Raw genomic sequence first — 27,037 nt, 5'->3', positions numbered from 1 at the left:
CCTTAGAAAGTTTCCCTCTGACCAGTTTAGTTCTGTGATGTATTAAGTTACTATTTGACGACCGTTTAAAAACCTGCCTATTTGAACAGGAGAAAGATGTTGAAGATTTTATTGTAACATCTCTTGATACTCAAGAAAAGCCCAGATCCTCTCCTGTTGGGTTCGAAGGAAAAAACAGCAGAAGTGATAATGGTGAGTCAGTCTTTTTAACTCTAAGGTTTTAGGGGACAGAACAGCATGGAGGCCCCCAGCTTGGTGTTCGCCACGCTTGCCATGCACACTGGCTGTGCCCGTCTGCGTCTCTGTCCTCTGTGCTCAGTGGCACCTGAAGGCCTGATGTTGCGCTACTCCGGAAAGCTTGGTTGTGCACTTCGTGGAGTGCGGTCCCTGCACTCAACACCCAGACATCCTCACTGGCTCCCTGCACGGGAGCGAGGCTGTGCCGTGTGGGCCCCGAGAGGAGACCCTCACGTTTCCGGCGGTTCCTGAATCTTCCTCTGGATGTTTGTAGCAGGGTCGTCGGCATGGGGGTCCTTGAGAGCGCGCACGGTGACGCCGTGCTCTTCCTGGGGCATCAGGGCAGACGGTGCGCGGCGCCAGCGTGGACCCCTTGGCAGCGGTGTCTGCCAGATTTTATTCTGAGTTTTCCTTTTAGATTGCTCGGTGTCAGGGAGCGGGGATGTACTCGGAGACCATGTCTGTGGTCTCTTGTTTCTCAGACTCGGACACACCAGTGTTAGCCTCCAGTAATGATTGTTGCCTGCGTCATCATTAGGATAGTTGCCAGTCATGACCTTCTAACCTTGTAATTTTTTCTATAATTGTTGGCTTTTGATAAGTCCATCGCTTCAGGAGATGTTTCAGCATTTTTAAAAAAAGTCATCGTTGGCTTAATTCAGTGCCTTTTAAAACTAGACCGTAGTGAAGTACAATTCATGGACGCTTCAGCCTGTGCAGAATAGGGCCAGCAACGTTTTAATTTCAGTTTTGAGTTATTCCATGGAGTAAGTGCCCGGAGTGGTTCTGCACAGTGCCTTCCAGCCTCCCCACTCCGAACCACTGTTCCCTGGGGATGCCCACGTTCAGCTTCCAGAAATTTGTTCTGATACAGATTTCTAAGTCACATTTGCTAGTTACAGAACATGTTTAAACTTCTGGCTGCCAATATCTTCTACTTTCCTTCCTTGTTTTTCTAAGGTGGCCCCGTTGTCCCGCTCTGTCCCCTCACCACAGAGCATGTGTGTTCTGAGCACCCCTGTCAGATTCCCGCAGACCTTCTGGGACCCCAAGGGTCCTTTCCCAGACAGCTGGTTTCCTTTCTCCTTGCTCCTTCCTATTCTCCATCACGGGTCCTGCCCATGCTGTCTGTAGGCATGGGCATGCACTGCCCACATGACCTTCACCTGCCCACCTGCCCTTCATGTGCTGTCTCTGCTTGCCTGGTCAGACCCCATGTCCCTCCTTGGTAGTCCTAGTTTTGACAAAGTGTGTTCTCTAGAAGCATTTGCAGAAAAAGCATGTGTGAGATGGGTTTTCTGAGAATGTCTGCACCTTCTTGATGTTTGTTGATAGTTTGGGCTTGGTGCAGACTCATGGGTGACAAGTCATGTTCCTTCAGACTCCTGAGTGCCTGCCTGCCTGCCTGCCTGCCTGCCATCCAGACCCTGATGTCACCCAGCACCACGGTGGTCCCTTGCCGCCAAGCACCTGGGCGCAGCACTGCCGGCTTACCGGGAACAAGTCCTTCTGCCCTGAGTGCGTCTTCCTTCTTCCTGGGATGTGGGTCACTTCCTTGTGGCTCTCATCTTGCCATACTTCCTGTTAATCACTGGACTCATTTTCTTATTTTCTCATTTTTTCTGTTTCCACTTCTTTGTACTCACGTTCTTACTTGTTAAAGAGCTTTGTGAGAATTTATCCCTTAATCTTCACATCAAATGCTCCCATTTCTGCTGTGTCTTAATTTCCAAGAGTTGTTCTTTCTCATCCTCTTTTCCTTTCTCTCGAAACTTCCTTTCCTTGTTTACGAATAATATTTTCTCTCTTACTTCTCTGAAGATATTCTGGGTTTTCTGAAGTTTTCTTGTGTGTGCTGCCTTTTTTGTATTTCCTCCAGCTCTTTGAGTCTGCTTCGCGTTGTTTTGTGTGTCTGAGTGTTCCTTGGTGTGTCTGAGGCCTTCAGCTTCTTAGCAGGGCAGTCGTCAGCAACTCACTGGAAGCTCTGTGCTCAGAGGGGCCTTGCCGGGGACACTGAGCCCCTCATGCCCACCCAAGCTTGGTGCCAGTCGGAGAAGCAGTTGCAAGGACTGACCCTGCTTTTCTTAGGATGCCTCCCTCCGCTTTCCAGGTCTCCGTGGACTGGCAGCGGGCCGCAGGCTCAGGGACCTACCGCATGCTGTTGAGCGGTGTCCCATTCCTTTCTGAGGCCCCTCCCATCAGGAGCTCCTGGTGTCTCAGATGCTAGACTGTTGAGGGCTCTCCACTTTAGGCTGGCTGCTCTCAGGGCTGGTCTCCACCCACCCCATCAGGCATGTTCACCTTTTCCTGGCCAGACGCTTGCTGCTCGTCCCGCAGCCTGCACGGGGGCCTCGGGCTGGCGTCTTCCATGTCTGCACAGCCGCCTCCGGGTGCGCTGGGCGGGCCCTGCGGGCGCATTAGCCACGGTGCTTGCCGTGTGAGCCCTGCGGGCTCTGTCCTGTCTTCGGGGAATAAGGAGACATACTTCTGCACAAGAGTAAACATGAGCCAAGGTACCACGAAGGGTTTTATGTTGGAGTCACAGGTGTTAACATGGTAAACGTGAAAACTTTTTCTTCATCTGTGTGGTTGTGTAGTCTTAGGTGTTTATAAACATGTTTTTGCCGTCTTTGGTGGTTTGTTGATGTCGTCTTCAGGGCCGGGGCCTCATGTGGCACCATGAAGCAGGGGTCAGGCCACATCTCTGGCACTTGCAGGGTGACCCCCAGTACACTGCCAGAGAGTTGGAGTGTAGACCCTGACTTTGTGCTGTGTTTTTAGGTGATGGCTCGGGGTTTGGAGACATGCTGAGCCAAGGTTCGGGAAGACTCGATGCCCCCACAGCAAGTCCTGTGGTGCTGCTTCCCGCCTCTGGAAGGTTCCCACAGCCGCTGGAAGCCATGAAGGAGAAGGAAGTCCATCCGAAACAAGTGAAAGTAAGGGCTGGCGGGAGCAGGGTGTGCGGTGTCGATGGGCCTCCGTGTGCGGCCGCCGTGATTGCCCTGTGGGTGCCACGTCAGGGTGCGTGCGTCACACCACAGGGCCAGCTGCGTGGGGTCTCGCTGTGCTCTAACGTGTTTCCATACGGGGAGAGGCTGCTGGCGTGGGGAGCTTGGGATCAGGTATCCCAGGCGAGAGCCCAGCATGGCAGGTGGGGGGGTGGGGGGGGTGGGGCGGTAGGGGAGAGCTGTGGGAGCTTCGGGCGCTGGGGTCCCGAGAGCAGGACCAGCTCTTCCTGCACCTGCTGCGGCACAGCGCACAGGGGACTTTCAGGGGTGGCTGTTGTGGTGAATCACAAAAGGCAAAAAGTAAGGTTAATCTTCCTGGATTGAGTTCAGGTATCACAATGCATGACCCTCTGGGGAGAAGTGGTTGTAAGTTTTGTTTGGTTTTGGAGATTGACCTTTAGCCTTTCCTAAAACAACTGGGGCCTGTGCTCGTGACTGGGCCGCCCGCCACCAGGTGCCTGCCTGGGACCGAGCAGCGGAGCAGGGACCGCATGACCCACTCTGCTGACACAGGGCTGCGGGGCCACATTGGAGAGCCCAGCCCACTCTGCTGTGGGAGCTGCTGCTCGGGAGGGGTTGTCTCTGTGTCCTCAGGGCCTAGACCATTCTGCCTTCTGCTCTCCGCTCTTTTCTGTGTGTCCCTGAAGTTGACACTTGAGAAGAAAGGTTATTACCTGCACTCGTGTAGCAGTGCGGGCAGTTTTGATGGGCACCCTCAGCTCTGACTCAGCTGGCTTGAACGGCACACAACATTTATCACTGGACCATACTGGGAGTTGGCTCCTGGTGCGCTGGCTCCAAGTGTATACCTAGAGAGGCCACCAGTGTCCCCACACTCGCTCATTCCTTCCCTGTGCCACCAACAGGAAGCCTGTGGCACTTCTAGGGTCAGGCAAAGCATGGGCCCAGTGCTTCCTTTGAGGCTGTTTTCCAGGAATATCCCGCCCGTCCCCTGCCCCCACTCCCCCGTCTTTCATTGGCAGACCTGGTCACACGGCCACCAAGACCAGCCGTCCTCAGCCCCGTTGACGAGCTGGGCTCATACTGACCCACTGCTGACAGGGAGTCATTGTGTGAACCACCTGCCGCAGCCCCGCTCGCCCACTGCTGCTGGTCCCCCCCAGGTCACGGAGCTGGGCCCTTGGTGACCTCTCACAGCCAAACTCCACAGATCTAAAGCCCCTTGTGCCCTGGGGTCAGAGCCTGGTTCTCACCAGAGGAGGGAGGAGAGAAGCCACACTCAGCTTGCTGCGGCTGAACTGGGAGCAGAATTTAAAAACACTTTTTCTAGTTTTAATTGATATGTGACACTGTGTAAGCTTCAGGTATACAGTGTGTTGGTTTAATACACACACGTCGTTTACACAGTGATCCCACAGTAAGATTGGTTAACGCCTCCATCACCCAGAACTTTTAATAAGTTTTCTTTTCTCTCACCAGTTTAGTGAATCATTTTTCGTCAAAACCACTGGCACAGACTTGGCTGAATAAGCAAACCAATACAATGTCACTGTTGTGTTTTATTCACATGGTGAAAACATTCCTGTTACGTTGCTGTTACAATGCCATCAAAAGAAAATGATTTTGATGTTAAGTAAAATCTCCAAAATTGTGTTCATCTTGCTCCTTTAAGAATTGAAATTGGAGAGGCATCTGGGTGGCTCAATCAGTTAAGTGTCCGATTCGTGATTTTGTCTCAGGTCATGATCCCAGCCCCGTGTTGGGCGGGCTCCATGCTGAGTGTTGAGCCTGCTTGGGATTTCTCTCTCTCTCTCTCTCTCTCTCTCTCTCTCTCTCTCTCTCTCTGTCTCTCTCTCTCCACCTCCCCTCCCCTGCTCATACTCTCTCTCTCTCAAAAATTTTTTTTGATATGGGAGTATGTTTTTTGGCTGTTTTTTTTAATTTCCTTTTTGCATTCCTTAATTTTCTACATGACATAGAATGTTAAAGATATGTTCTGTTAGTGTTTCCAATCCAGGCAGTCTCATGTTAGAGGAGTTTGTAATTTTTAAGGAATAAACGTGGTTCTGATGACAATTCTACGTACTTAGGCTTTGAGGTTTAACACTAGATGATTGAAAAAGGAAAACCAGAAAGAAGCCCAGTACTTGCCCTGGAGCCCTTTTGCAAAGCAACCGAGGTTGCCTGCAGGGGGCTGCGTGGATGCTGGGAAGTTAGCCTGCAGTTCTCTGTTCGCTTCAGTCGGAACCGGCGACTTCAGTATTCCTGATGTCTGGGTATTTTCTGGGAGGTTTCTCAGGTCACTCTGGTTTAAGTTGCCACCTGTGTTTCTGGAGCGTGAAGCCACACTGCTCACCGTGAGGCACGACTGCGCCAAGAGTCAAGTCGTCTGAGAGCTGGCCCCATGAGGCAGAGTGGTGCCCGCAGGGGCTGAGTCTCAGGACGGCGGTGTGGTCACGGCTCTGGGGGCCCTGAAGCTGGGGATACTGGTGGGGGGAGGTCCCTGAGCAAGGGGTTTGGGTGCCCAGGCTTGGACTCCTCAGGAGCCCTGCTGGAAGCAGCTATGAATGGGGGCGAGTGATTGGCCTATGGCACACTGTGCATCAGCTGGAGCAGACAGGGGCACCAGAGTGACAGGCCGACATGGGAGGTCACGAGAAGGGTGGGCTGGTCACAGCGATGCAGGTCCCTGAACAGAATGCCAGTCCTGAGGACAGGGTTCTGGAACCTCCGTGGACCCAGTGGTTATATCTGTGGTACCCAAGGTCCAAACCGATTGCAGACCTCCAGGCCCCAGCCAGCATCGGACCCGGGGGTTCCTGTGACATCACTGAAGGGATGCGGTGGCCTCACAGGAAGCTTTGCTCTCGGAAAGGTGTGGGCAGAGTACCTCCCTCGCCACTGGTGCTCTTTCTGCGTTTATCAGGAGAGTGTTGAAAAGGTGGCAAGTGACAGTCATCTGCAGCCACGTCAGCCCTCCCTATCTCTGCAAGCAGAGGATGAGGGTGGATAGGTGGATGCAGGAGGTCGTAGACCTCCAGCCGCACCCACAGGGGCCGCCATCTGGGCCGCTAGACCTGGCATCTAGCAAACGGAAGGTTTTTTAAAGTGAAAGTGTTTCTAGGGTTATTAAAGAGAATTGTCTTTAAGGTAAGCGTCACGTGGGGTTTGGGTGTTTTGTACTTTTGTGTTAGTATTTTACTTTTTTGGGTCCCATCATTAAAGTCCTAGCAAAACCTATTTCTGGTTAAATAGTTGTACTCTGTTATAACTTCCCGTTGCTACTTTCATACTTCCCTGTTTGAGACCTCTATTCCCATCTATTCTCCAGAGTTTAGGCCTAACATGCCCCTTGAGTGAATCTTTGCACATGGAGTGAGGACCTTCATGGTTACTTTGGACACTGTGTTGCCCCCAACCTGGGGGCAGCTCTGGGGAGGCCCCACCATGAGCCCCACCCAGGATTAGTGAAGGGATGGTAGGGGTGACATCCACTGTGCAGACCCTGGTGGGGCGTCCTTGGAGTAGCTTAAGCATAAATTGTCCTTCAAACCATTTTTCTAGCAGTCTCTGAAGGTTACGGGGGAGGAAAGTTTGAAAATCTCACAGAACAGCAGAATCTGCTCTTTGATACAAGCCATGGGGGTGCTATGTGGGTGGCTCTAGTGAGCATTCGTGATTGGTGGGCAGGGTGCTGAATGCATGATTAGCTTCAAGCTTCTTTTCCCTCTTTCTGAAATGCACGTCCCATTGCAGGCTTTGCTGCAGATGGTGTGTGATGAGAGCCACCACATACTGGCCTTGTCCGAGTACCGTGGGCCACCTAGCGCCCTGAGCAAGGGCGAGCCAAGTGCCTCCCTCGAGCGATTCCCAAGGGAAGGCCCTGGCCTGTTGGAGGCAATCCCGGCCCTGAGGAGGCATCCGAGCCCCACACTCCTAAAGGGAGAGAAGGTATGGTGGCATTCTGCCTGAAAGAAAATAGGCTGTGGGCATGGAGCACTTGGAGTGAGTTGCTTGGCCAAATGAGTGGAATAAAGGGAAGAACGGGGTCGTCAGTGGACACAGGGGCCGTGCTCCTGGCTAGTCACCTTCTCAGTCATGTTTGCCAGCACATTCCAGCCCTGTAAGGGCAAGAGAGGCCGTGGGAAGATGTGTGGCGGGGCTCAGTGGGAGGAGGACATGGGGCCGGGCCTGAGCCCACAGGGTCTCAGTGCCCACTTTGCAACCAAGGACCCGGGGTGGCACAGAGCGAGAGCCAGGTGCTGAACCCTGGCCAAGGCCACAGGGGGCGGAGGGAGCAGTGGGCAAGAGGGCAGTGCCGGGCCCAGGCCTACAGTGGGGGCAGGAGCAGCCAGTCAGCAGGCACCCGCCCCAGGGCCTGGCAGAGCAGCGGTGGGGAAGAAGGTTTGCCTGCCAACGTTTTCTCAGTCTTACCTGCTGTCTCCTTCAGCACCTTCTTCGTTCACGATGGCGGGCTTGGCTTTTCGTGCCCTGGGCTGGTCGTGGTCTTCTGTTGGGTGGTCTGCTTCAGCCTGCAGGGTGCATTTATGGAAACACCGAACTGTTCGCTCCAATATTTAGGAGTTTCCTGACATGTGCCTCGACTGGAGAGGAGAGTTTCTACAGATCGTTCAGGAGGCGTTTGGAAAAGAACGGGAGATGCTGAGGGCCGAGTTGCAGCCCCGGCCCTGCGGCTCTGACCCCGGGGACCACAGCTCCCTGTTGCAGAGGCTAGAGAAGGTAGTCCAGGAGCAGGTGAGCACATGCCTCGATTTAGTGCCCAGAGCCACTGACGGTGAATTTTGGTCCCTGTGTTTCCCCTGACCTTGGAGTGTGGTAGTGACTGAGGAGGAAGTCCTGTCTGTGTGCAAATAGAATCTATTCTGGAAATATCCTGCCTTTCCTTGAAAACAGAGTGGTGCTAAGTGGTCTGGCCCAGGCTGTGCGTGGGAGCCCGGCACTGTGAGGGCCCTGGGGGGCCTGCTTCCCCAAGGTCCCTTGTAGGAGAGGGCACTAGAATCCAGATGCAGGGTCTGTGGCAGGTCAGAGCAGCCTCTGGCACAGACCAGGGTGCAAGTGAGGCCTGAAGGTCCCCAGGGGCCTCTGTGCCTGTGTTCTAGGCCACCTTTGTCCTGTGAATTTGTTCTTGCTCAGTCCCCAAGCTTGTGCCCATGAAGCTGGAAGCAAGAATTTGTGGACAGTGGGCTGTTTGTGCCTGGAGATGCTGGCCTGGCCCAGCCTCCCCCGCCCTTGGGACGTGTTCCCTGCTCCCCCGTCCAGGGGGTGCTCCTCCACGTGGCCATGTCTGTGACCCTGCTCTCCCTCCTTTGCCACCCTGGCTCCGGGGATACCTGCAGGAAAAGTCCTTGGAGCACCTTCGCTTGTCAGACCGGAGCAGCCTGCTGTCCGAGATCCAGGCTCTGCGCGCCCAGCTGCGGATGACTCACCTGCAGAACCAGGAGAAGCTGCAGCAGCTGTGTGCGGCGCTGACCAGCGCGGAGGCCCGCGGGAGCCGGCAGGAGCACCAGCTGCGCAGGCAGGGTGAGCACTGCCCCTCCCGCTGCCCAGCACTGGGGCTGGTCTGTCCGGGTCCCTGGGCATGGGGACCATCGGCCTCGGCATTTCTTGGTTCACAGAACTCCTGGAAAAGCGACTCTGTGGCGCCGCCCAGGCAGTGGGGGGTCTGTATTGGTGTGAGCGCTGGGCACCAGCAGGACCGTGTCTGGGAGTCCCTGGGGCTTGCACTAGGTCTAAGCAGCCTGTTTCACGCGTTTATGTTAATTTAGGTTCCTTGGGACTTTCTTACAGATATTCACATCATCTCTGAATAAAAAGCATTTTGTTTTCTCCTTCCCATCTGCCACCTCCTCCTACTGATTGCTCCGGTTAGGCCGTCGCGTGCCGCCGTGGCAGGCGTCCAGCCATAGGAGAGGTGTTCCGCCTCACACCCTCACACAGGCTGCCAGCAGTGGTCTCTGCACATGCTCTCCATCCACGTGCACAGCCCCTTCTCTTCCTAGTGCTGGGTGCCGAATGATGGGCCAGGCCTTGCAATGCTTTGTGTTTGGGCCATGTTGCATTACCTCGTGAGCATTTCTGGGCCGGACTTACTGGTATTTTGCATCTAAATGCATGAGGGCTACTGGTGTGTAGCTTCCAGTCTTTGAGTTCTGGTGTGGGAGTAGTGCCAGCCTCATGGAGGATTGACTGTCTCTTTCCCTTCCTTTTTCCCCGGGAGACTGTAGAGAACCAGGGCTATTTCTTTGCTAAGTCTTGGGAGAGTTCTCTAGGGAAGCTGCTAGGGCCGAGGCAGTCTCTGTTGGGAAGCACGAAGTGTTGGAGCGATGGGTGAGGTGGCGGTTTAGGACGACTGTGGAGACGGTCACACCTGGTCTTCGTGCACGTCCGTCTCGGCTCAATCCTCACTCCTGCCTCCAGGAGACCCCGGACCTGAACAGCTGGCCCTGGGGAGCCGCGTCCCATCCTCTGGTCTGCACGGCCACTCTGCCTGCACGTCTCTGGGTGCCCCGAGGCCTGGAGGGAGTGAGCCTCCGGTGTCCTGGCCATTGGCCTGGAAAACTCATTTTCCCTGAGAGTGAATACATCTCCCTCTCCGTACTGGTTTGTCTTCAGTTTGTGAAATCATTTGTACAGCTCACCCGAGATTCACGAGTAATGGTATCTTATGTCCCCTAACGTCTTTCTCAGTTGAGTTATTGGCATACAAGGTTGAGCAGGAAAAACGTATAGCAAGTGACGTACAGAAAACGCTGAATGAAGAGCAAGAGAAAGCCAGCAGCGTTCGGAAGCTCCTGGTGGTAGAGCAGACCGTCGTCAGAGACTTAAGATCTGAGCTCCGCGAGTGTAAACAGGACAACGAGAGGCTGCTGGCATCCCTCAGCGAGGCACAGAAGGAGGTCCTCCAGCTGAGGTGGGGGCCCTAACCCTCCTCCCACACGGCACCTCCTGGCTCCCCGGTTCTGTCCGCACTTTTGTCGAGGAACGCGGCGTGTGCGCGTGTTGTGATAGGTGCCCCGGGTCTGTCTGCGGCCCAGGCGCTGCAGCCTGGTGTGTCACTGCCTCTCCTGCACAGGTCTGTGCTGGACAGCAAGGAGAGCAACCTGAAGGCCGCGCTGCGGGAGCTGGAGAGCGAGCGCGGGAAGGAGCGCGCCCTGCAGAGCCGGCTGGAGGAGGAGCAGCTGCAGCACCTGCAGAGGGAGGGCCAGAGCTCCAAGACCCTGGAGGTGCCTGGGCGCGGGGCTGGCGGGGGGCGGCGGGGCTGGCAGGTGGGGCTGGCAGGTGGGAGCGCAGCTCCTCATAGGGCCCAGCTCCCCGTCTCCCTGTGGTCACGTGCCTGGTGGCAGGGTGTAACAGCAGTGAAGCAGGCCTGCGTCTGCGGTACAGCGGCGTCTTCGTGGTGACAGACGGGTGCTCACAACCCCCACTGTCTGGCCGCACGGAGCACAGCCTCGGAAGTGCGTGTCAGACTGCGTAAATGGCAGTGACCCGGCTTCTCTGTGCAGTGGAGGTTGTGTGTGTGAATTGGCATGCTGTTTGGCCATCTCTGATGGCCACGGGTCTGGCAGGTGCTCTGTGTTCCTCAGTCCCAGGGCTGGGCAAAAGCGTCTTTCACCCACCCGGGGACTGTGGCTTGGCGAAAACATCGTGTGTCTGAGTGTCCAGGGTGTTGTGGTTCTAGGGAAGGTGTGCATTTACTGAACACTGCTTCAGGAAAGTACTTCATCCCTGAATAAAAATGGCAGAGTAACAGAAGAATTGTTATATGGTTTTCTTGTACCTGTAGGATAAAAAAGTGTAATTGCTAGGTTGAAGAATATGAACAGAAATTGGGGCAGGAAGATGGTTTTGACGCTTCTCTCGATTTGCTTTTTCCCATCTCTTCCCTGATACAGGAGCTAAGACTCTCTTTGGAGAAGCAGCACGCTCAGAGTAATAGACTGTGCGTTGCCCTGAAGCACGAGCAGACGGCAAAGGACAACCTTCAGAAGGAGCTGCGGATCGAGGCCTCGCGCTGTGAGGCGCTGCTGGCGCAGGAGCGGAGCCAGCTGTCCGAGCTGCGGCGCAGCCTGGAGGCCGAGAAGGACCGGTCGCTGGAGCTGGCCACGGCCCTGCGCCACGAGCGCCTCCTGACGGAGCAGCTGAGCAGCCGAGCACAGGAGGCCCCGGCGCATCGCGCTCTGCTGAGGAAGCTGAAGGAAGAGAAGTCCCGCGCGGCGGAGCTGCAGGCGAGGCTGGAGCAGGTGCAGCGGCAGCTGGTGGCCGATGTGCAGAAGCAGCGTGCGGAGATCGAGAGGGAGAAGGAGGTAAGGGGCACGCAGACCTCCGCTGTGGAGCCCGCCCGGGCTCGGGAGCCGACAGAGGGGGAGAGTTCCTCACAGCAGCAGGCAGGATTAAAGCGCTCACAGGCGAGGCTGGCTGCACGGGAAGGACACAAGGACGCAAGGAGGAGAGCAGAGACGAGGCCCGGCCGGGCCGACGTGGAGAAGAGGCAGGCTCGAGACAAGGAGAGACTGGTGAGAGCACCGCCGACCGCGTCGGCACCCAGCAGCCAGCCAGGGGGCCGAGAGCGCCACATGGGGGCCTGACCCTGGGCCACTCCTTCGTCCCGCTGGTCCGTGCGTCTGTCCCCTGCCGCCCCCTGGTTATTGCAGCTTTGTAGGTTTCCGTGTCGAGAAGCGTGAGTCTCCAACCTTGCTCGTTGTCAGGGCTTGGGTGTTCGGGGACCGTAGGGTTCTGGGGCCCAGCCTTGACTCTGCAGGTCACTTTGGGGGGTGAGGCCACCTCAGCGATGTTACTTCCATGGGTTGTGAGGTTGGAAGTCTGTCCGCGCGTTCAGGTCTTTGATTTCTTTCAGCCGCGTTTTGCTGTTTTCAGATGACGAGCGTTAACGCCGTGGTTCTGTTGTTCTGAGTGTTTTATTAGGGGTTGGTGTGGTCGTAAGTGGAACTGGTTTCTTCTTTCCGTGAGCAGATGGTTCCCTGCTGGCCTAGAGCAATGCCGTTGGGCCTTCTGTCGATCTTGCATCTTGTGCCCTTGCGCTTGTTTGTTGTTCCCAGTCATTTGATGCGTTCTTTGGGCTTTTCCGCATATGAGATCACGTCACCTGCACGGAGATGTAGGTTTACTTCTTCCTTTCTGGTCCGGGTGCCTTTCGTCCCTCCTGCAGTGCTGAGTGGAGGTGCTGCAGCCTCTTACCCGTCCTCCACCCCCAGCTGTGACAGCTGCCCTTCATCAGAGGAGATTCTCAGGGTACCTGTTTTATTCAGACTTTTTGTGTCTTGTTTTCAGTCTCGAGAGTGAGCTGGATTTGTGGTTTTGGTGTCTTGAAATCTGTGGTTTTTGCCCTTTATTCTCTTAATGTCGCATTTCTCGTTTGGTTTCACCGGTGGAGCCAGCCTTGCGCTCATGGGATGAATCCCACTTAACTTTGGTGTAGGATTCTTTTTTATATAGTGCTGGATTCGGTTTGCTAGTATTTTGTTAAGGATTCTGCATTTATGTTCATGAGAGATGTTGGTCTGTACTTTTACAGTTGTGGTGTCTTTTTTTTTATGTTTATTTTTGAGAGAGAAACAGAGCATGAGCAAGGGAGGAGTAGAGAGAGAGGGAGACACAGAATCTGAAGCAGGCTCCAGGCTCTGAGCTGTCAGCACAGAGCCTGACATGGGACTCGAACTCATGAACCATGAGATAGATCATGACCTGAGCCAAAGGTGGACGCTTAACCAACTGAGCCACCCAGGCACCCCATAAAGTTGTGGTGTCTTTGATTTTCATATTGGGATGATTTTTGCCTCACAGGTTGAGAAGTGTTCCTTTTATTTTTTGGATAAAATGTTACTTTTAGATATATTTTATGTCAACCAGAGCCTTTATTTCTGAGAAAATTATATCCTGTGTCTTCATGTGGATTCACGTATGTTTTGCCCTCTTTAAAAATCTTTTTTAGTGCTCACTTTGGCAGCACATATACTAAAAATATTTTTTAAAAACACACAAGGAAAATCAGTGGCCTGGTCTTTTCAGTGGTTAGCCTGCCGTGAAATGTTTGAGAAATGACTATGTGTTTCTAAAATCAAAAGTCTAGATTTCTAAGTGTTACAAAGATAAATCAGACCCCCAAATGGTATAAAATTGGTTTTGGAAATTCATGTGGGGAGTGTGATCAGTGTGTTTTAACAGCTTCGCTGAGATACGTGGAGTTCACCAACCTGAATTGCATCCTTTGCAGTTTTAGTACAAACTCAGAGCTGTGGACTCGTCACCACAGCCAGCTGTAGATTGTGTTCACCACCCCGTGTTGAGCCTCATGTTGTTAGCGCTCACCCTCACTTCCTCCTCCAGCCCTGGCCACCGCGAGTCTACGGTCTGTTTGCAGATTGGCCTGTGCTGGACCTTCCTATGAAGGAACCACCCCCCCCACCCCCCCCCGCCCACGTGGCCTTTCCTTGTCTGACTCCTTTCCTGATGTTTTTGGGGCTCGTCTGCACTGCAGTGTGTGTCAGCGGCAATATGTTTTGCACGTGGCCTTTGCAGTGGCGTAAGCAGCCCTTGCTGTAGTGGCTGCATTTACCGCCCAGAGTCTTGGAAACGCAGGAGTAGTTTGGAGGTGTGACAGAATGGGCGCCGTACGGCCGGGAAGCACCCCATGTTTTTTTGTGAAGGAAGCAAGTAGAGTCAAGCCCCAGGTGGGCCTTCGTCACACAGGATCCCCAAACGTGTTCCAGATTGTGTGTGTGTGTGTGTGTGTGTGTGTGTGTGTGTGTTTACTCTTTCTCCATGGGAACAGTGGCCTGTAGCCTTCGTGTGCCTCTTATGGACTTCCCCAAACTGTCTCTAAAGTTTTCAGCCAAACCCTATTATTGAATTTTGATTTTTTTTTTTAAACGAGTGGTAACGTGATTGCTTAAAAAATGCAAAGAAAATGTTTCCTAAGTTAAATAAGTAATTGTTCTTCATGATGCATCTTGGAAAGAATTTGAAGTGATTGATGTAGCCCCTTTGGTGTTATTTTCACTGTTGATGGTTAAAATTTTTAAAAAAAGTAAGTTTAATTTTTTATTTTATTTATTTTATTTTTTATTTTACTTATAAAAATAAACCTGTAGGTTTCTTGGTATGTTGCTTTCCTAACTTGGAAAATAGAAAAGTAATGATCCCTGTGTCCTCACGAGGCTGGAGCATTAATCGAGCGATGCCAGGAAGAGCCTGTGGTCCGCGATGCACGGGGCGTGTCGAGGGAGGCCCGGGCCGGGTTCTGGGCACCCGAGGTTCCCTCCCAATTCCGCGGGTATCTGTCTGCTTGTCTCCAGACACGGTGCCGCCTCCCGCCTCTCCTGGGGCCTCCTCACCCACGGAAGCTCCACCGGGCCGCCCCTGTCACGTTTATGGCTGCCCAGAGGGGTTTCCACTAGGTGACTCCCTCTGTCTCCCTGGAGGGGGCCCAGATCCCCGTGTCGGGCAGGAAGCTGGGGGGACTGTTCGCTTTCTCCCAGGCACCCGGCACACTCCGTGCTGAAGGGCATTTTGTAAGTGAGGCGGTTTGCACTTAGTGCAGGTGCTTGACCCTGCCCGTGTCCGTGTGTTGGCGTGTGTGCGCGCACACGTCAAGGTCGGGTGCCAGAACTGGGGCCCGTGAAGACTTCTCCTCGTTTCGGTGTGGCGTCCCCTCCTCACACTGGTGAGAGCCTGACAGTTCTCAGAAATGCGGGTCGAGCCTTCACCACCGAGACCCCGTCCGTCTGAGGCAGGGGGGCTGCCCTGACTCCACGCCCCGTGTGGAGGGTGCCGGCCAGGGGCCGCCCCCTGCTGAGGGCTGGGCTTCTGCCTTCTGCTTCTGGAACGTGCGCACGAAGGGCCCGTCTGTTGTTTTGCCGTTGACAATAGCGAGAATTGGAACTGCGGCGCCAGCGTGACGAGCACAAGATCCGGCAGCTCCAGCGGACGGTTCAGGACCTGGAGGCGAAGGAGGAGGCCCGCCAGCGCCAGTGCCCGGAGTCGGCGCGGCTGCAGGAGCAGCGGCTCAGCCTGGAGAAGGTCCGGCAGCAGCTGCTCTGGGCCGCCGGGCTCCTGACCAGCTTCGTCAGCCAGACGGTGGACAGGTGAGCGCGTGGGCTCCGGCCACGCCCCCGCGAGCCCCGCCTCTTCCGTGAGGAGCGTGCACAAGGCCGGCGCCGGTGTTTGGTGTCAGGTGCCCATTTTTAAGCAACAGACGCTTGTTTCTCTCGCCACGTGTTGACACATTTGTGGGCAGCACTCTCCTGAAAGGTGTTGACAGCATGTGTTTTCTCTATTTTGATATGAGAGAAAAATCCAAGTTTTCTTTTAGATCTGTTCTCCTCATGCCCTTTTACAATTGCTCACCACCCAGAGGGTCTGGACCTGACGCCAGGCCCCTCCTGCCCACTCCCACTGCGGTTGGGTGGGGCCAAGCATCCGTGCTGTGTCTGCCCTGCCCACGTCCTCAGGATCACCACTCACGTGACCAGGGTGTGTCTGCACGGTTGAGGGACTGACAGGAGTGTTGACACTATAATTAATTAAATTAATATTTGCCTTTTCCTGTATGCACAGAAACTCAGCAAATACAGTTCTCCCGTCTGTAATTGGATTTGTTTATACAGCAGTATGATCTCTGAGCAGACTTTCCTGGGCTTCTCAGACTGTGCACAGGGCTGCACCACCTCAGGGCCACCACTGTCATTAGAGAGGCCCCGAGTCCCTAACTTTGTGGACAGGGCATGGCTTGACCAAGCAGTCATAAGCAAGTCCTCCTGGGGCTGCATTAGACCCATTTGTCATCTCTCCACGCATTCCCAGTGGCTTTGGGTAATTATCAGTTGGGATCTGGGTGAATCCTCTAAGTGTCTGTTTATTTTCACAGGACAATTGGCGACTGGACATCATCAAATGAGAAAGCAGTGACGTCCTTACTGCACACGTTAGAGGAACTCAAGTCTGAGCTGAGCGCGCCCAACTTCTCCCAGGTGAGAGGTGGGGCTGCCTTTGCGGTTCCTTGTATCCCTCCTCCGCTGCCACAGAGAAGTGGGTGTCTTCTTGGGCATTGCCACGTGTTGCCCCCAGAAAGCCGCCTGACCTTGCCGATGCTCAGGCACTCCCCCCAGAGGGGCACGGGCTGCTCTGCCCCAGGCCCAGCCTGCTCCATGTACACCTGGGTTGAGAGCCTGAGCTCTCAGCTGCGCCTGTCAGCTGCGTGGGAAGGTGTTGCCTTGTAGGAAGGTGATCAGAAGTTGTGGTTGCTGGGCAGCTGGGTGGCTCAGTTGGTTAAGCGTCCGACTTTGGCTCAGGTCATGATCTGTCTCATGGTTCATGAGTTCGAGCCCCATGTCAGGCTCTGTGCTGACAGCTCAGAGCCTGGAGCCTGCTTCAGATTCTGTGTCTCCCTCTCTCTCTGCCCCCCTCTCCCCCCAGCTCTCAAAAATAAACATTAAAAAAAAAAAAAGTCGTGGTGTCTGACACAAATTCCTGGTAGATGTTCCTTGGTAATCGTGAAAACATCCTGTTTATTGTGAAGGCAGCATGCATGTAGGCAGCAGGGGACCTTGTACCTGCTGAGCATGAGGGGTCAGTGTAGTGCATCCTGCCCTATTTACCAGTGCCTCTGTCAGTGTCCTGTGCCTGCTGTAGGCTGAGTGTGGCTCTGATTATGGAAGTAACGAACCTGTGTTAAGGGACTTACTCGTCGGACCCTCGGGGAAGAACCCACGGTGCTCTCTGGGCCCTCTGTGTGCTCACAGAGCTGTGAGCAGGCCGGTGCTCTGTAGCAGGCTGGCCCTGTCAATGCAGCCCAGGGCTGTGCGAAGTCAGTTTCTTACAGGATCAAAGAGAAATGTGCTTTGATCACTTACTGTTTTCCCTCCCATAGATGGACAGCTCTTCTTAGCCCCACAAGCTGTCACTGAACCCCAAATATGGGTAAAACTATAATTCCTGAAAATAACCAACAGTAAAAATACACAGTGTGTACCTTTTTCTTTTTTTTTTTTTAGACTAAGAGCGTGCGTGAACAGGTGAGGGGCAGAGAGACATTCTCAAGCAGGCTCCACTTCCAGCACAGAGCCCAACTCGGGGCTCGATCTCACAACCTTGGGATCATGACCAGAGCTGAAATCAAATCAGCCGCTCAACCAACTGAGCCCCCAGGGACCCCTAAAGTGTGTACCTTTTAACAAAAAACGTATATCCATTAATTTTTTTCTCTTTTCAAGAAAAAAATGCCAGCAGAGCTGCAGGTCCAGCTGGTGGATGTCCTGCTGAAAGACAATGACTCCCTCACGAAAGCTCTGTGCACAGTGACCCAGGAGAAGGCTGAGCTGCGCCTGGCGGTGTCCCAGCTGGAGACGTCTCTGAAGCAGCACCTGCTGAAGGGCCGTGTCCGGAGCGTACGTACTGGTGCTTTTGCTCGGAGATGGCGTGAACCGGGCTTCCTCTGGGCCGTGGGCTTGAGTGCTGGTTCTTTCCAGTTAGCTGTCATGGGCTCTGACCTCCCCAAGATGCCAGATGCCTTATATAACATTTCAGCAGGTTTTCCACTTTGTACACAAACACGGGACCCTTGCCGGGAGATGATGTTTGATACATGTTCATGAAAAGAAATCTGTTCGTTTGACTTCTACGTAATGAAAACGACCTCAATTTTCCTGATTGTATAGTTTGGTAGACTTTCTTCTTAGAATGCCTGATTTTTTTTTCTTTTATATTTAGATTGTCATGTCCCTGATTTTACTTTTATGATGAAAAAATTTTTAATTGTTTTTTGGACTTGTATGCAGTAAAATCTGCCCCTGGTAGGATGCCATTTGAGTTTTCACACACATGTGGATTCTCGTGCCCCGTGTGACCACACTGTTAGCGGAGCACATGGCCCAGCAGCACATCCTGTTCCCGGCTGCCGGTAGGCACTGCCTGGCTCTCTGCGGTTTGCCTTCTCCCGGTGCCACAGAAGCGGGCCCACACGGTGTGTAACGTATCGGAGGGCTCCTCACTTCTCTCCTAGCGCCCACGAGATCATGCTGGGCGTTGGCGCATCAACAGCTCCTCTCTCGGGCTGCTGAGCAGCGTCTGTGCACAGATGTGCCTCAGTTCAGCTGTCTGGCTGCTGGAGAATATTGGGGTTGTTTCCAGTGCTCAACGATTGTGGTCAGTGCTCCTGGAAGCTGCTGTGAGCAGGGTTCGTTTCTCCGGTGTAAATACCCAGGAGGGAACGCCGTGTCCCGTCACATTTCTGCCGAACCCTGCCGAGTGCCCAATAGCTGCACCATTTCACTTGCCCTTGAACGGAACGTGGGAGTCTGGTCCCTCAGCATCTTCACTCTTGGGGCGGGCGGTGCCTTTTCTTGTAGCGTCCCGCAGTGCGCGGCGACATCTGTGTTTCTTCTTTAGTGAAGAGTCCTTCCAAGTCTTTGCCCACTTGTGTTTTTTTCCCCCTTTATCTATTTGCATTGAAATCCAAGTTAACATATAGCATAATAATGATTTCAGGAATAGAATGTAGTAGTTCATTACTTATACATAACACCCAGTACTCATCACAACAGGTGTCCTCGGTGCCCATCACCCATCTAGTACATCCCCCACCCACCTCCATTTGTTCTCTGTATTTAAGAGTCTCTTAGGGTTTGTCTTCCTCTCTGTTTTTATCCTATCTTTGCTTCCCTTCCTATATGTTCATCTATTTTTCTTAAATTCCACATATGAGTGAAATCACACGATATCTTTCTCTGATTTATTTTGCTTAGCATAATACCCTAGAGTTCCATCCATGTAGTTGCAAATAGTCTTCGCCCACTTTTAAATGGCATTGTTTTCTTATTTTGTTGTGTTTCCAGTTCATATATTGTGATATGTTTTGCAAATCTCTTCTCCCAGTCTGTGTTGTCTCTTCTGCATAGATAGTACTCTTTGCAAAACAACAGTTTTAATTTTAATAAAGTCAATTTGTTTTTTTTATGGATTGTGCCAAGAGTTTTATAGTTTTACTTCTTACGTTTAAGTCTTGGATCCATTTTGCTTTGATTTTTCTTTTTCTTTTTTTTTTGGTCTGAGGGTTAGGTCAAGGATTATTTGTATGCAGGTGGATACCAGTTATTCTGGCATACGTTGAAGATTGTCTTTTGTTATCAGTTTGTCTTTGCCAAAGTCAGAAGTTGCTCCACAGTTGTGTGTGTGTGTATTCTCTGTTCTGCTCTCCTGGCCTTCACCAGCTGCCTGATAGGTGTGGGTGACAAAACCTCCTCCAATTACACATTGGTGATCATTGCATTCTATGAACATACTAAAAACCTGTTGAACAACTGTTTTCAGAGGATAAGTTTTATGGTATGTGATTTATATTTCAATAACGCTATTATAGAGGTTTAGGCAAGCATTGACATCTTGACTGTATAACTGTAACTGTTATTGAATTTAGCGGTATTGAATCTTCCCATCTGTGAACTTGGGATGTCCCTTCATGTATTTAAATCTCTTAAAATTTCTTCCTTTTTTTCTTTTTTCTTTTCTTTTTTTTTTTTTTTTTCTATGTTTGTTTATTTTTGAGAGAGAGAGAGCATAAGCAGGGGAGGGACAGAGAGAGAGACACACAGAATCCGAAGCAGGCTCCAGGCTCTAGGCTCTGAGCTGTCAGCACAGAGCCCAACACGGGGATCAAACCCACAAATTATGGGATCATGACCTGAACCAAAGTCAGACATTCAACTGACTGAGCCACGCAGGCATCCCATAAAATTTCTTTCTTAAACATGTTGTAGTCATCAGCATTCATATTCTAAAAACATTTTGTTAGATTTTTACCTAAATATTTCATTTTTCGGGGGCCTGTTGTAAATGGTACTTTTCAAATGTTTTGCTTTCCAATTATTCATGGCTAGTGTATGGAAACACATCAACATTCATAGGTTTGCCTTGACCTTAGATGTCCTGTGACCTTGCTAACCTCACTTTTTAACCCTCGAAGTGTTTCTGTAGGATTTTCTACATGGACAATTACATCATCTGCGAATAGAAGGTTTTATTTTTTTCTTTCCAATGCAAATACCTTTGATTTTCTTTTCTTGCCTGGTGTACGGGCTGGACTTCCAGACTTGGACGGGTTTGTGCAGGCGTGGTCCCCCGTCTTGGGGGTGGCCTTTGCTCTGTCACTGTGAAGGGTGGTGAGCAGGCACTCACGTGAAGGCCCCGGCCTTAGTGTGCAAAGACTTTATCCTGAACAGATGTTTAATTTGTTATGCTTTTTCTTCATCTGTTGATATGATGATGTGTTTTGTCTTGTTCGGTCAGTTAATATGGTGCGTTACGTTGATTTTTGGATGTTGACTATCTTGTGGCGCCAGGAAAAGCCCCACTCGGTCATGATGTCTTATTATTTTTATATATTGTTGGGTTTGATTTGCTAATATTTTGTTGAGCATTTTTGTATCTGGGTTCATGAGGGATTTTAATCTGGAGTTGGTTTTTTGTTTTTTATTTTTATATTGTCATTGTCTGGTTTTGGCCTCAAAAAATAAGATGAAACATGTTTCCTCTTTTTACTTTCTGGAAGAAATTACATAGAGCTGGTATTTATTTCTTCCTTAAATATTTGTTAAAATTTAACCAGGAAACCACCTGGGCCTAGTGTGGGTTGTTTTTCAGCGGATTGTTTTTCAACCACCCCCGCTGAAAAACGGGTGGTAGTTAGTGATGGACTTGATGTTTCTGGTGCTGGATGGAGGGAGAGGGTCCCATGAAAGTCAGTTTGTCCAGCTGGTTGGTGTCCTGTGGCCTTTTGGGCTGTCTCCTCCTTGTTTGCAGTCATCACACGGGAGATACTGACATCACTGAACAGAATGGTGAATTTGTCTGTCTTCAAGCTCCGTCCAGTTTTGCTTTGCGTGTTTGAAGCTCTGGTGGGAGATAAAGTAAAGGGACCTCTGTACTGGGGAAGTAGGGTCCAAGCACTAAGGAGACTCAGGACTTCCGTTCTTTGATGTGAGAAGTTATAAAAGCTGCACGTTTTAATCGTTTTTTTTTTTTTTAAGTTCATTTGTGTATTTTGAGAGACAGAGACAGAGAGAGCATGAGCAGGGGAGGGGCAGAGGGAGAGGGAGAATCCCAAGTAGGCTCCACACTGTCAGCACAGAGCCTGATGTGGACCTCGAACCCACAAACTGCGAGATCATGACCTGGGCTGAAGTCAGACACTTAACTGACTGAGCTACCCAGGCACCCCAAAAGCTCCGTGTTTTACTCTTGATGAAAGCTGTCATCAGCACCAGTTCACAGCCCTGTCTGCTCCTCTGGAACTTGCTCACAGGTGTTTGGAGGTCCCTTGTTGAAGGCATCCTGTTGGCCCTGTGGGACTAAAGCCCAGTCACCATTAGAGCACTTTTGTCCTTTATGTGAAAGTTCACAAGGAAATCAGGAAGTTATTTCTATTGAAGAAAAATTGACATACGATACTGTATTAGCTTCAGGTGTGTAACATAGTGGTTTGACACTTACACACATCACAAAACGGGGACCACCCTGGGTCTGGTTACTAGCCGTCACCACACAGTTACTGTGTTCTCTCTGCTGCATCTTCTTTACGACTGGACATTTGCACCTCTTAGTCCCCTCCATCCATTCTGTCCGTTACCCGACCCTCCTCTCTCTGGCCACCAACCACTTTGTTCTCTGTGTCTGTGAGCCTGTTTCTAATCTGTTTTGTTTGTTCATTGGGCGTGTTTTTAGATTCCACATGTAAGTGAAATCAAATGGTATTGGTCTTTTTCTGTCTGACTTATTTCACTTGGCATAATACCTTCGAGGTCCATGCGTGTTGTCATGGACACTTGGGTAGCTTCTCTATCTTGGCTTTTGTAGATAATGCTGCCGTTAACATAGGGTGCAGGTCTTTTTTCACATTATCTTTTCATTTTCTTTGAGTAAATACTCAGAAGTGGAGTTACAGGATTGTACGGTAGTTCTGTTTTTAACTTTTTGAGGAACCTCCACAGTGTTTTCCAGAGCAGCTGCACCAGTTTGCATTCCCACCAGCAGTGCAAGAGGGTCCTCGCCAACATCTTTTTTCTCGGCGTCCTCGCCAACATCTGTTGTTTCTTGTCGTTTTGGTCATAGCCATTCTGACAGGCGTGAGGTGGTATCTCATTGTGGTTTTGACTTGTATTTCCCTGATGAGGAGTGATGTGGAGCATCTTTTCAGGTGTCTGTTGGCCACTTGGATGTGTCCTGGGAGAACTGTTCAGATCCTCTGCTCATTGGATTGTTTGTCATACTGAGTTGTATGAATTTTTAAAATATATTTTGGATGTTCAATTCTTATTGGATGTATTGTTGGTTGATGGTTTCCTTTGCTTTTTTAGTTTGGTGTAGTCCTACATAATTTTTGCTTTCGTTGTAGGAAATAAATGTTTTCAAGGAGTAAGTCACAGGCTGCGAGTGAACTGGTGGGGCATTTTGCCCTTCGTGTCCAAGACAATTTCCATTTCTAGAGTGTTTCTTTCCAGAAAAGCCCAGGCTGTGTTTGAGAACCAGGAAAACAAACATCTGTCCTTTTCCTTCTTCCTCGTCATGGGTCCGGCGAGGGCCCTTCCACGGGGTCACCCTGGTGCTAGGCTCCTCCTTTCAGCCAAGTCCTGGTGCTGGGGGCTGGTGCCACCAGGCTGCCTTTGATTCCTGTTCCAGACTGAGGGGCGGAGGTCACAGTGCACATGGCCCAAGTACTTGGAGCTCCCTCTGGCCTCAGTAACAGGCCCTGGTTGTCCGATGTGGGCGGTCCCTTTGTTGTCCTCACTGTGGGATCCTCCTCCTCTGTTAACGCGTCCCTACTGGAGCTCTGGGCGTCTTCCACACACATCGTGGTGTCCAGGCCATGCTGTGTGCATTTGGACACGCTGCCTGGTCATGACGTCCTCAGTGTGCGTGGCACCCATGTGGGGCCCTTGCTGAGGTTTCCAAGAGTGTGATTTGTTGGTGCTGGAGTAGAACCAGGGATTCACACCTGCCAGGAGTTAGCATTTCTAGGACCATAGAGTATGAGGGTGTTTAACAGGCTTAGCACTTTGAATTCAGGGTTCTTTTCATAATTATTTAGATTTTGTTTTTAATAAAAATGTACCTTTTGTGCAGTCATACTTCAATAAATGCTATGTAGCAACTACCCGTGAGTATTAATTATCTGATTGATAATACCACGTGACAGCTTAGGCACCAGCGAAAAGAGGCTGAAGGTGGCCCAGGCATGGCCCACATCATGGCACTCGGGAAATGTGAGCCCAGGCCCCTTGCACCCGGGGTGGGCCTCCCCGTGGAAAGACCCCTGGGGGAACAAGAAACAAGCTGTTTGAACATGACCCTGCCCTTGGGGCTGGGGTTCCGAGGGGTCATCTCCTGCCGACTCTGCCCTCGGCCATGTTTCTCAGGGTGCTCCTCTGTTGGCTCAGCCGTGTGGACGGTGCCGTGTGTGGTTCGTTACAGAGGCCGGACAGGTCTTCATGGAGGCAAGACAGGGCGGTGTCACAGAGCTCACCGCGACAGCCGGAGGCAGGGTTGCCCGCAAGCGAGGATGCAAACCCCTGCAGCATGCAGGTAAGGGCGGGTCTGAGGGCCGTGTTGGGTGTGCACGGTGTCACCTGCTTGGTGCCCTTTGTCTGTTTTTATAAAGACTGTCTATTTCTAGAGCAGTGTAAGGCTCACAGCAGAATTGAGGGGAAGGTGTGGAGACGTCCCACACCTGAGCGAGCCTGCATGGACGGGTCCCGGTCACCCAGAAGCACGGTGCATGGCGGGGCTCGCTCTCGGTGGTGCACACTCTGTGGGTCCGACAGTCGTGTAGGGACAGGTGGCCGCCCTTACAGTGTCTTGCAGAGTCGCTTCCCCTAAAAATTCTCTGCTGTGCCTGGTCATTCTCCCTCCACGCCTAAAATCCCGGTGCTTTAAAAACCCTGGCCTGTTCATTGTAGCAGCAAAAGCATTCTTGTGACATGGGGTTCCCCTGGGCCTGAGCACAGCTGCCAAAACACGTACCCGCCCTGTGCCTGTTTCCAGCCAGGAGACATGCTGGTTCTAGCTGTCGAGCTGTCGCACATGAGGGGAGTTCAAGTGAGAACACCTCCATCTGAAAGCTGGCCCCATTCTGCACAAACCTCGTGTCTGTGCTTGGAGTCCCGTTAGACCACAGTCTCCACACCCTGAAAGGGCCCTGCTCATCATGTTGGCCCTGAGGTTTGTGCTCTGAGCCCTCTCGAGGGAAAAATTGTGTCACAGCATTAGGGTATAAGGACATACCTCTCTATGTGACTTGAGGGATTTCCCACAGCCCCTGAGATGTCCAGGGGGCCCAGGATGAGACCCCACCCCGCCACAGGGGCGCACCTTACCTTGTGGTCAGATTCCTGGGGTCTTTGGGGGGGCTCCCTTGAGGCTTGGAAAGGAAGTCTGTGGTCTCCCTTTTGTCTGATACAGGAGATCAAACTCTGCACAGCAAAGCCGTCCCTGGGGACGGAGGTCACACAGGGCTGATGTGACAATTTGCTGAGAAGGAAAACAGTCTGGTTCTTTTTCTTTTTCTTTTTTTGAAGATTTATTTATATATTGAAGTTGTCTCTATGCCCAACGTGGGGCCTGAACTCACAACCCTGAGATCAAGAGTCGCACGCTCCACCGACTGAGCCAGCCAGGTGCCTCTGTCTGGTTCTTTTTAAAGCACAATGGTACAAACGTACTGTACAACTTCTGTCAGCAAGATGTCTTTGTTCCATGATTGTTTTGCTTTTTTCTTCTTTCAGATGGAAAAACTGTATCTGCATTATTTGAGAGCAGAAAGCTTCAGAAAGGCTCTGATTTATCAAAAGAAGTATCTTTTACTATTGATCGGTGGATTCCAGGACTCTGAACAAGAAACACTCTCCATGATCGCTCATTTGGGAGTATTTCCTTCCAAAGCTGATAAGAAAATTAGCACATCTCGCCCTTTTACAAAGTTCCGAACTGCCGTCAGGGTTGTGATCGCAATATTAAGGTAATCTTCGCAAGCAGGAGGCACATTGGGCTTAGTCCTCCGTCGTCTTACTGTGCAATTACATTCTTTTCTAAGATGATGACACTTGAGGCCTTAAAGTATACATGGCATTTGCCTTCAAGAAATCCTGTTGTGCAAAACTGTCAGCTGCCTTCTGACGCCGGAAGATTGAGGGATGCCTTTTTATCACAAAACAGTGCCTTGCCCCTTGATGGGTCTCTCTCAGGGTCCCTTCTGGTGACAGGCACATCTGATCAAGTTTGAAACTGCATTTCACTGCTTCAGATTGCAGTTGCCTGTATTTTAGTCAAATTTGTGCTCCATCAAAAGGGCCAGGTGCATAGGAACAGGGGACCCGCACGAGGTGCTGTTTTCCATCATGAGTATGAGACCGCTCCTGGGGAAGGGGAGGCCGTGGGGGTCCCACCAGCCTCAGACGCCGCTCACTGTCCCAGTCGTTTGTTTACACAGGGTCTCTTTTGGGGGACAGGTATGTGACTCTGGTGTGATTGGAAACTTTGACCTGTTCAAAATTAACAGTGATGAGAATCCATTTTATATTATAATTGTAAGATGTGCTGAATTTCTAAAAATGTTTGTCCCGGTAAGAATTGTACTGCTGTATCCGCTCCGTGATGCCCACAAGGTGTGTCCTCAGGCCCCAGCCGTCTGTGGGAGGGTACACGCTGAACGCAGTAGCTGGGTGGGCTGAACGCAGTAGCTTGGGGGCTTCTCTCCCCCAAGCTGCAGAGGGTGGTGGGAGCCCTGCTCCCCGCAGAGACTGAGCCCCGGCCATTCCGGTCCATCAGGGTTCCTTGCTCTCGTGCTCTCGACTCTCAGCCTCAGGCCACTTAGTCCCCTCACGTCTGAGTTCTGACCAGAGACCACCCCCCCCACCATCTGTGTGTCCATCTGTCAGTCTGTCCATTCTGCGTTTTTGGACAGGAAGCCTGGTAGGTGGTCTGTGGGGCTGGTAAGCAGTCCCAAGGCCCCGCCGCCAGCACTCCTGACGGTGGAGGAGCATTTTCAGCAGCAGTGGTGGAGGAGCATTTTCAGCAGCAGTGGTTTGATGCGAGGCAGACATGCCTTCTAAGAGGGCCTGTGGTCAGAGAGGCAGCGGTGCCTGGAGCAACAGCCAGCAGGAAGGCCCGCTCTGAAGGGCGTCCACTAAGCCACAGAGGGTCCGTCCTAGGAGGGGTCAGGGAGCCCCCCCCCCCCCCCGCCAGTGCTGCTCCTCCCGACACCCACCTGGCACTCCTCTGACCAGGAGCGCCTGAGGGCAAAAGCCTCTGTCTTTGCGCCTTTTGTCCTGAGCCATTAGGTGGCGTTAGTGGCGAAGGGAGCAGGTGTTGCAGACTGATTTGAACTGGGGTCTGTGAGACTCTGAGCTGGTGGGCATCGGGCGGTTGTGGGGGCTGTGGCAAGGAAGGTGCTGAGGGCACAGGCATCAAGGTCACCACAAAGACAGTGGGGGCCCACCTGAGTCTGATTCCAGTCGTAGATCACGTCTGGATTTTCGTTGTTCTTTTCACTCCTATTTGCTCTAGTTTTCAACGTTTTGTGTCCTTTTTTTTTCCTTTGTAGACTACGTTTTTTGGTTAAGAAGTGGCAAGAAGTAGATCGAAAAGGAGCTGTTGTGCAAGGCCGAGCGGCCCGCCCAGGTGGGCCCCCTGCTTAACCCCTTTCCGCTGGCAGCCAGGTGCTGGCTGAGCCCATTGGAGACGCAGTAAAGCAAATATGAAATCAGTACATCCAGGGACGCTGGCAGCGAGGCGAGATGGCTTCAGAA

The 27,037-nt window shown here is 52.0% G+C and overlaps 1 protein-coding gene across 13 annotated transcripts in view; it reads left to right on the top strand.

The window, feature by feature from the left end:
* PCNT (pericentrin) overlaps positions 1 to 27,037 on the top strand; it is a 132,804-nt gene that overhangs the window by 101,473 nt on the left and 4,294 nt on the right. For 10 of the 13 annotated variants that reach the window (XM_045036468.1, XM_045036465.1, XM_045036467.1 and 7 more), the window contains 14 exons: positions 90 to 192; positions 3,019 to 3,173; positions 6,963 to 7,157; positions 7,788 to 7,961; positions 8,564 to 8,747; positions 9,915 to 10,137; positions 10,300 to 10,450; positions 11,120 to 11,740; positions 15,114 to 15,328; positions 16,111 to 16,213; positions 17,456 to 17,629; positions 23,706 to 23,816; positions 25,016 to 25,248; positions 26,833 to 26,909. In XM_045036468.1, the coding sequence (XP_044892403.1) occupies positions 90 to 192; positions 3,019 to 3,173; positions 6,963 to 7,157; positions 7,788 to 7,961; positions 8,564 to 8,747; positions 9,915 to 10,137; positions 10,300 to 10,450; positions 11,120 to 11,740; positions 15,114 to 15,328; positions 16,111 to 16,213; positions 17,456 to 17,629; positions 23,706 to 23,816; positions 25,016 to 25,248; positions 26,833 to 26,909 (2,719 nt within the window). Of the gene's footprint in view, positions 1 to 89; positions 193 to 3,018; positions 3,174 to 6,962; positions 7,158 to 7,787; positions 7,962 to 8,563; positions 8,748 to 9,914; positions 10,138 to 10,299; positions 10,451 to 11,119; positions 11,741 to 15,113; positions 15,329 to 16,110; positions 16,214 to 17,455; positions 17,630 to 23,650; positions 23,817 to 25,015; positions 25,249 to 26,832; positions 26,910 to 27,037 lie in introns of those variants that run through there. The other 3 variants (XM_045036475.1, XM_045036469.1, XR_006584699.1) reach the window with 2 other exon arrangements.

Source organism: Felis catus, chromosome C2, assembly GCF_018350175.1.
Source record: "Felis catus isolate Fca126 chromosome C2, F.catus_Fca126_mat1.0, whole genome shotgun sequence".
Classification (NCBI taxonomy): domain Eukaryota; kingdom Metazoa; phylum Chordata; class Mammalia; order Carnivora; family Felidae; genus Felis; species Felis catus.
This window is presented reverse-complemented; position numbering and strand designations above follow the sequence as displayed.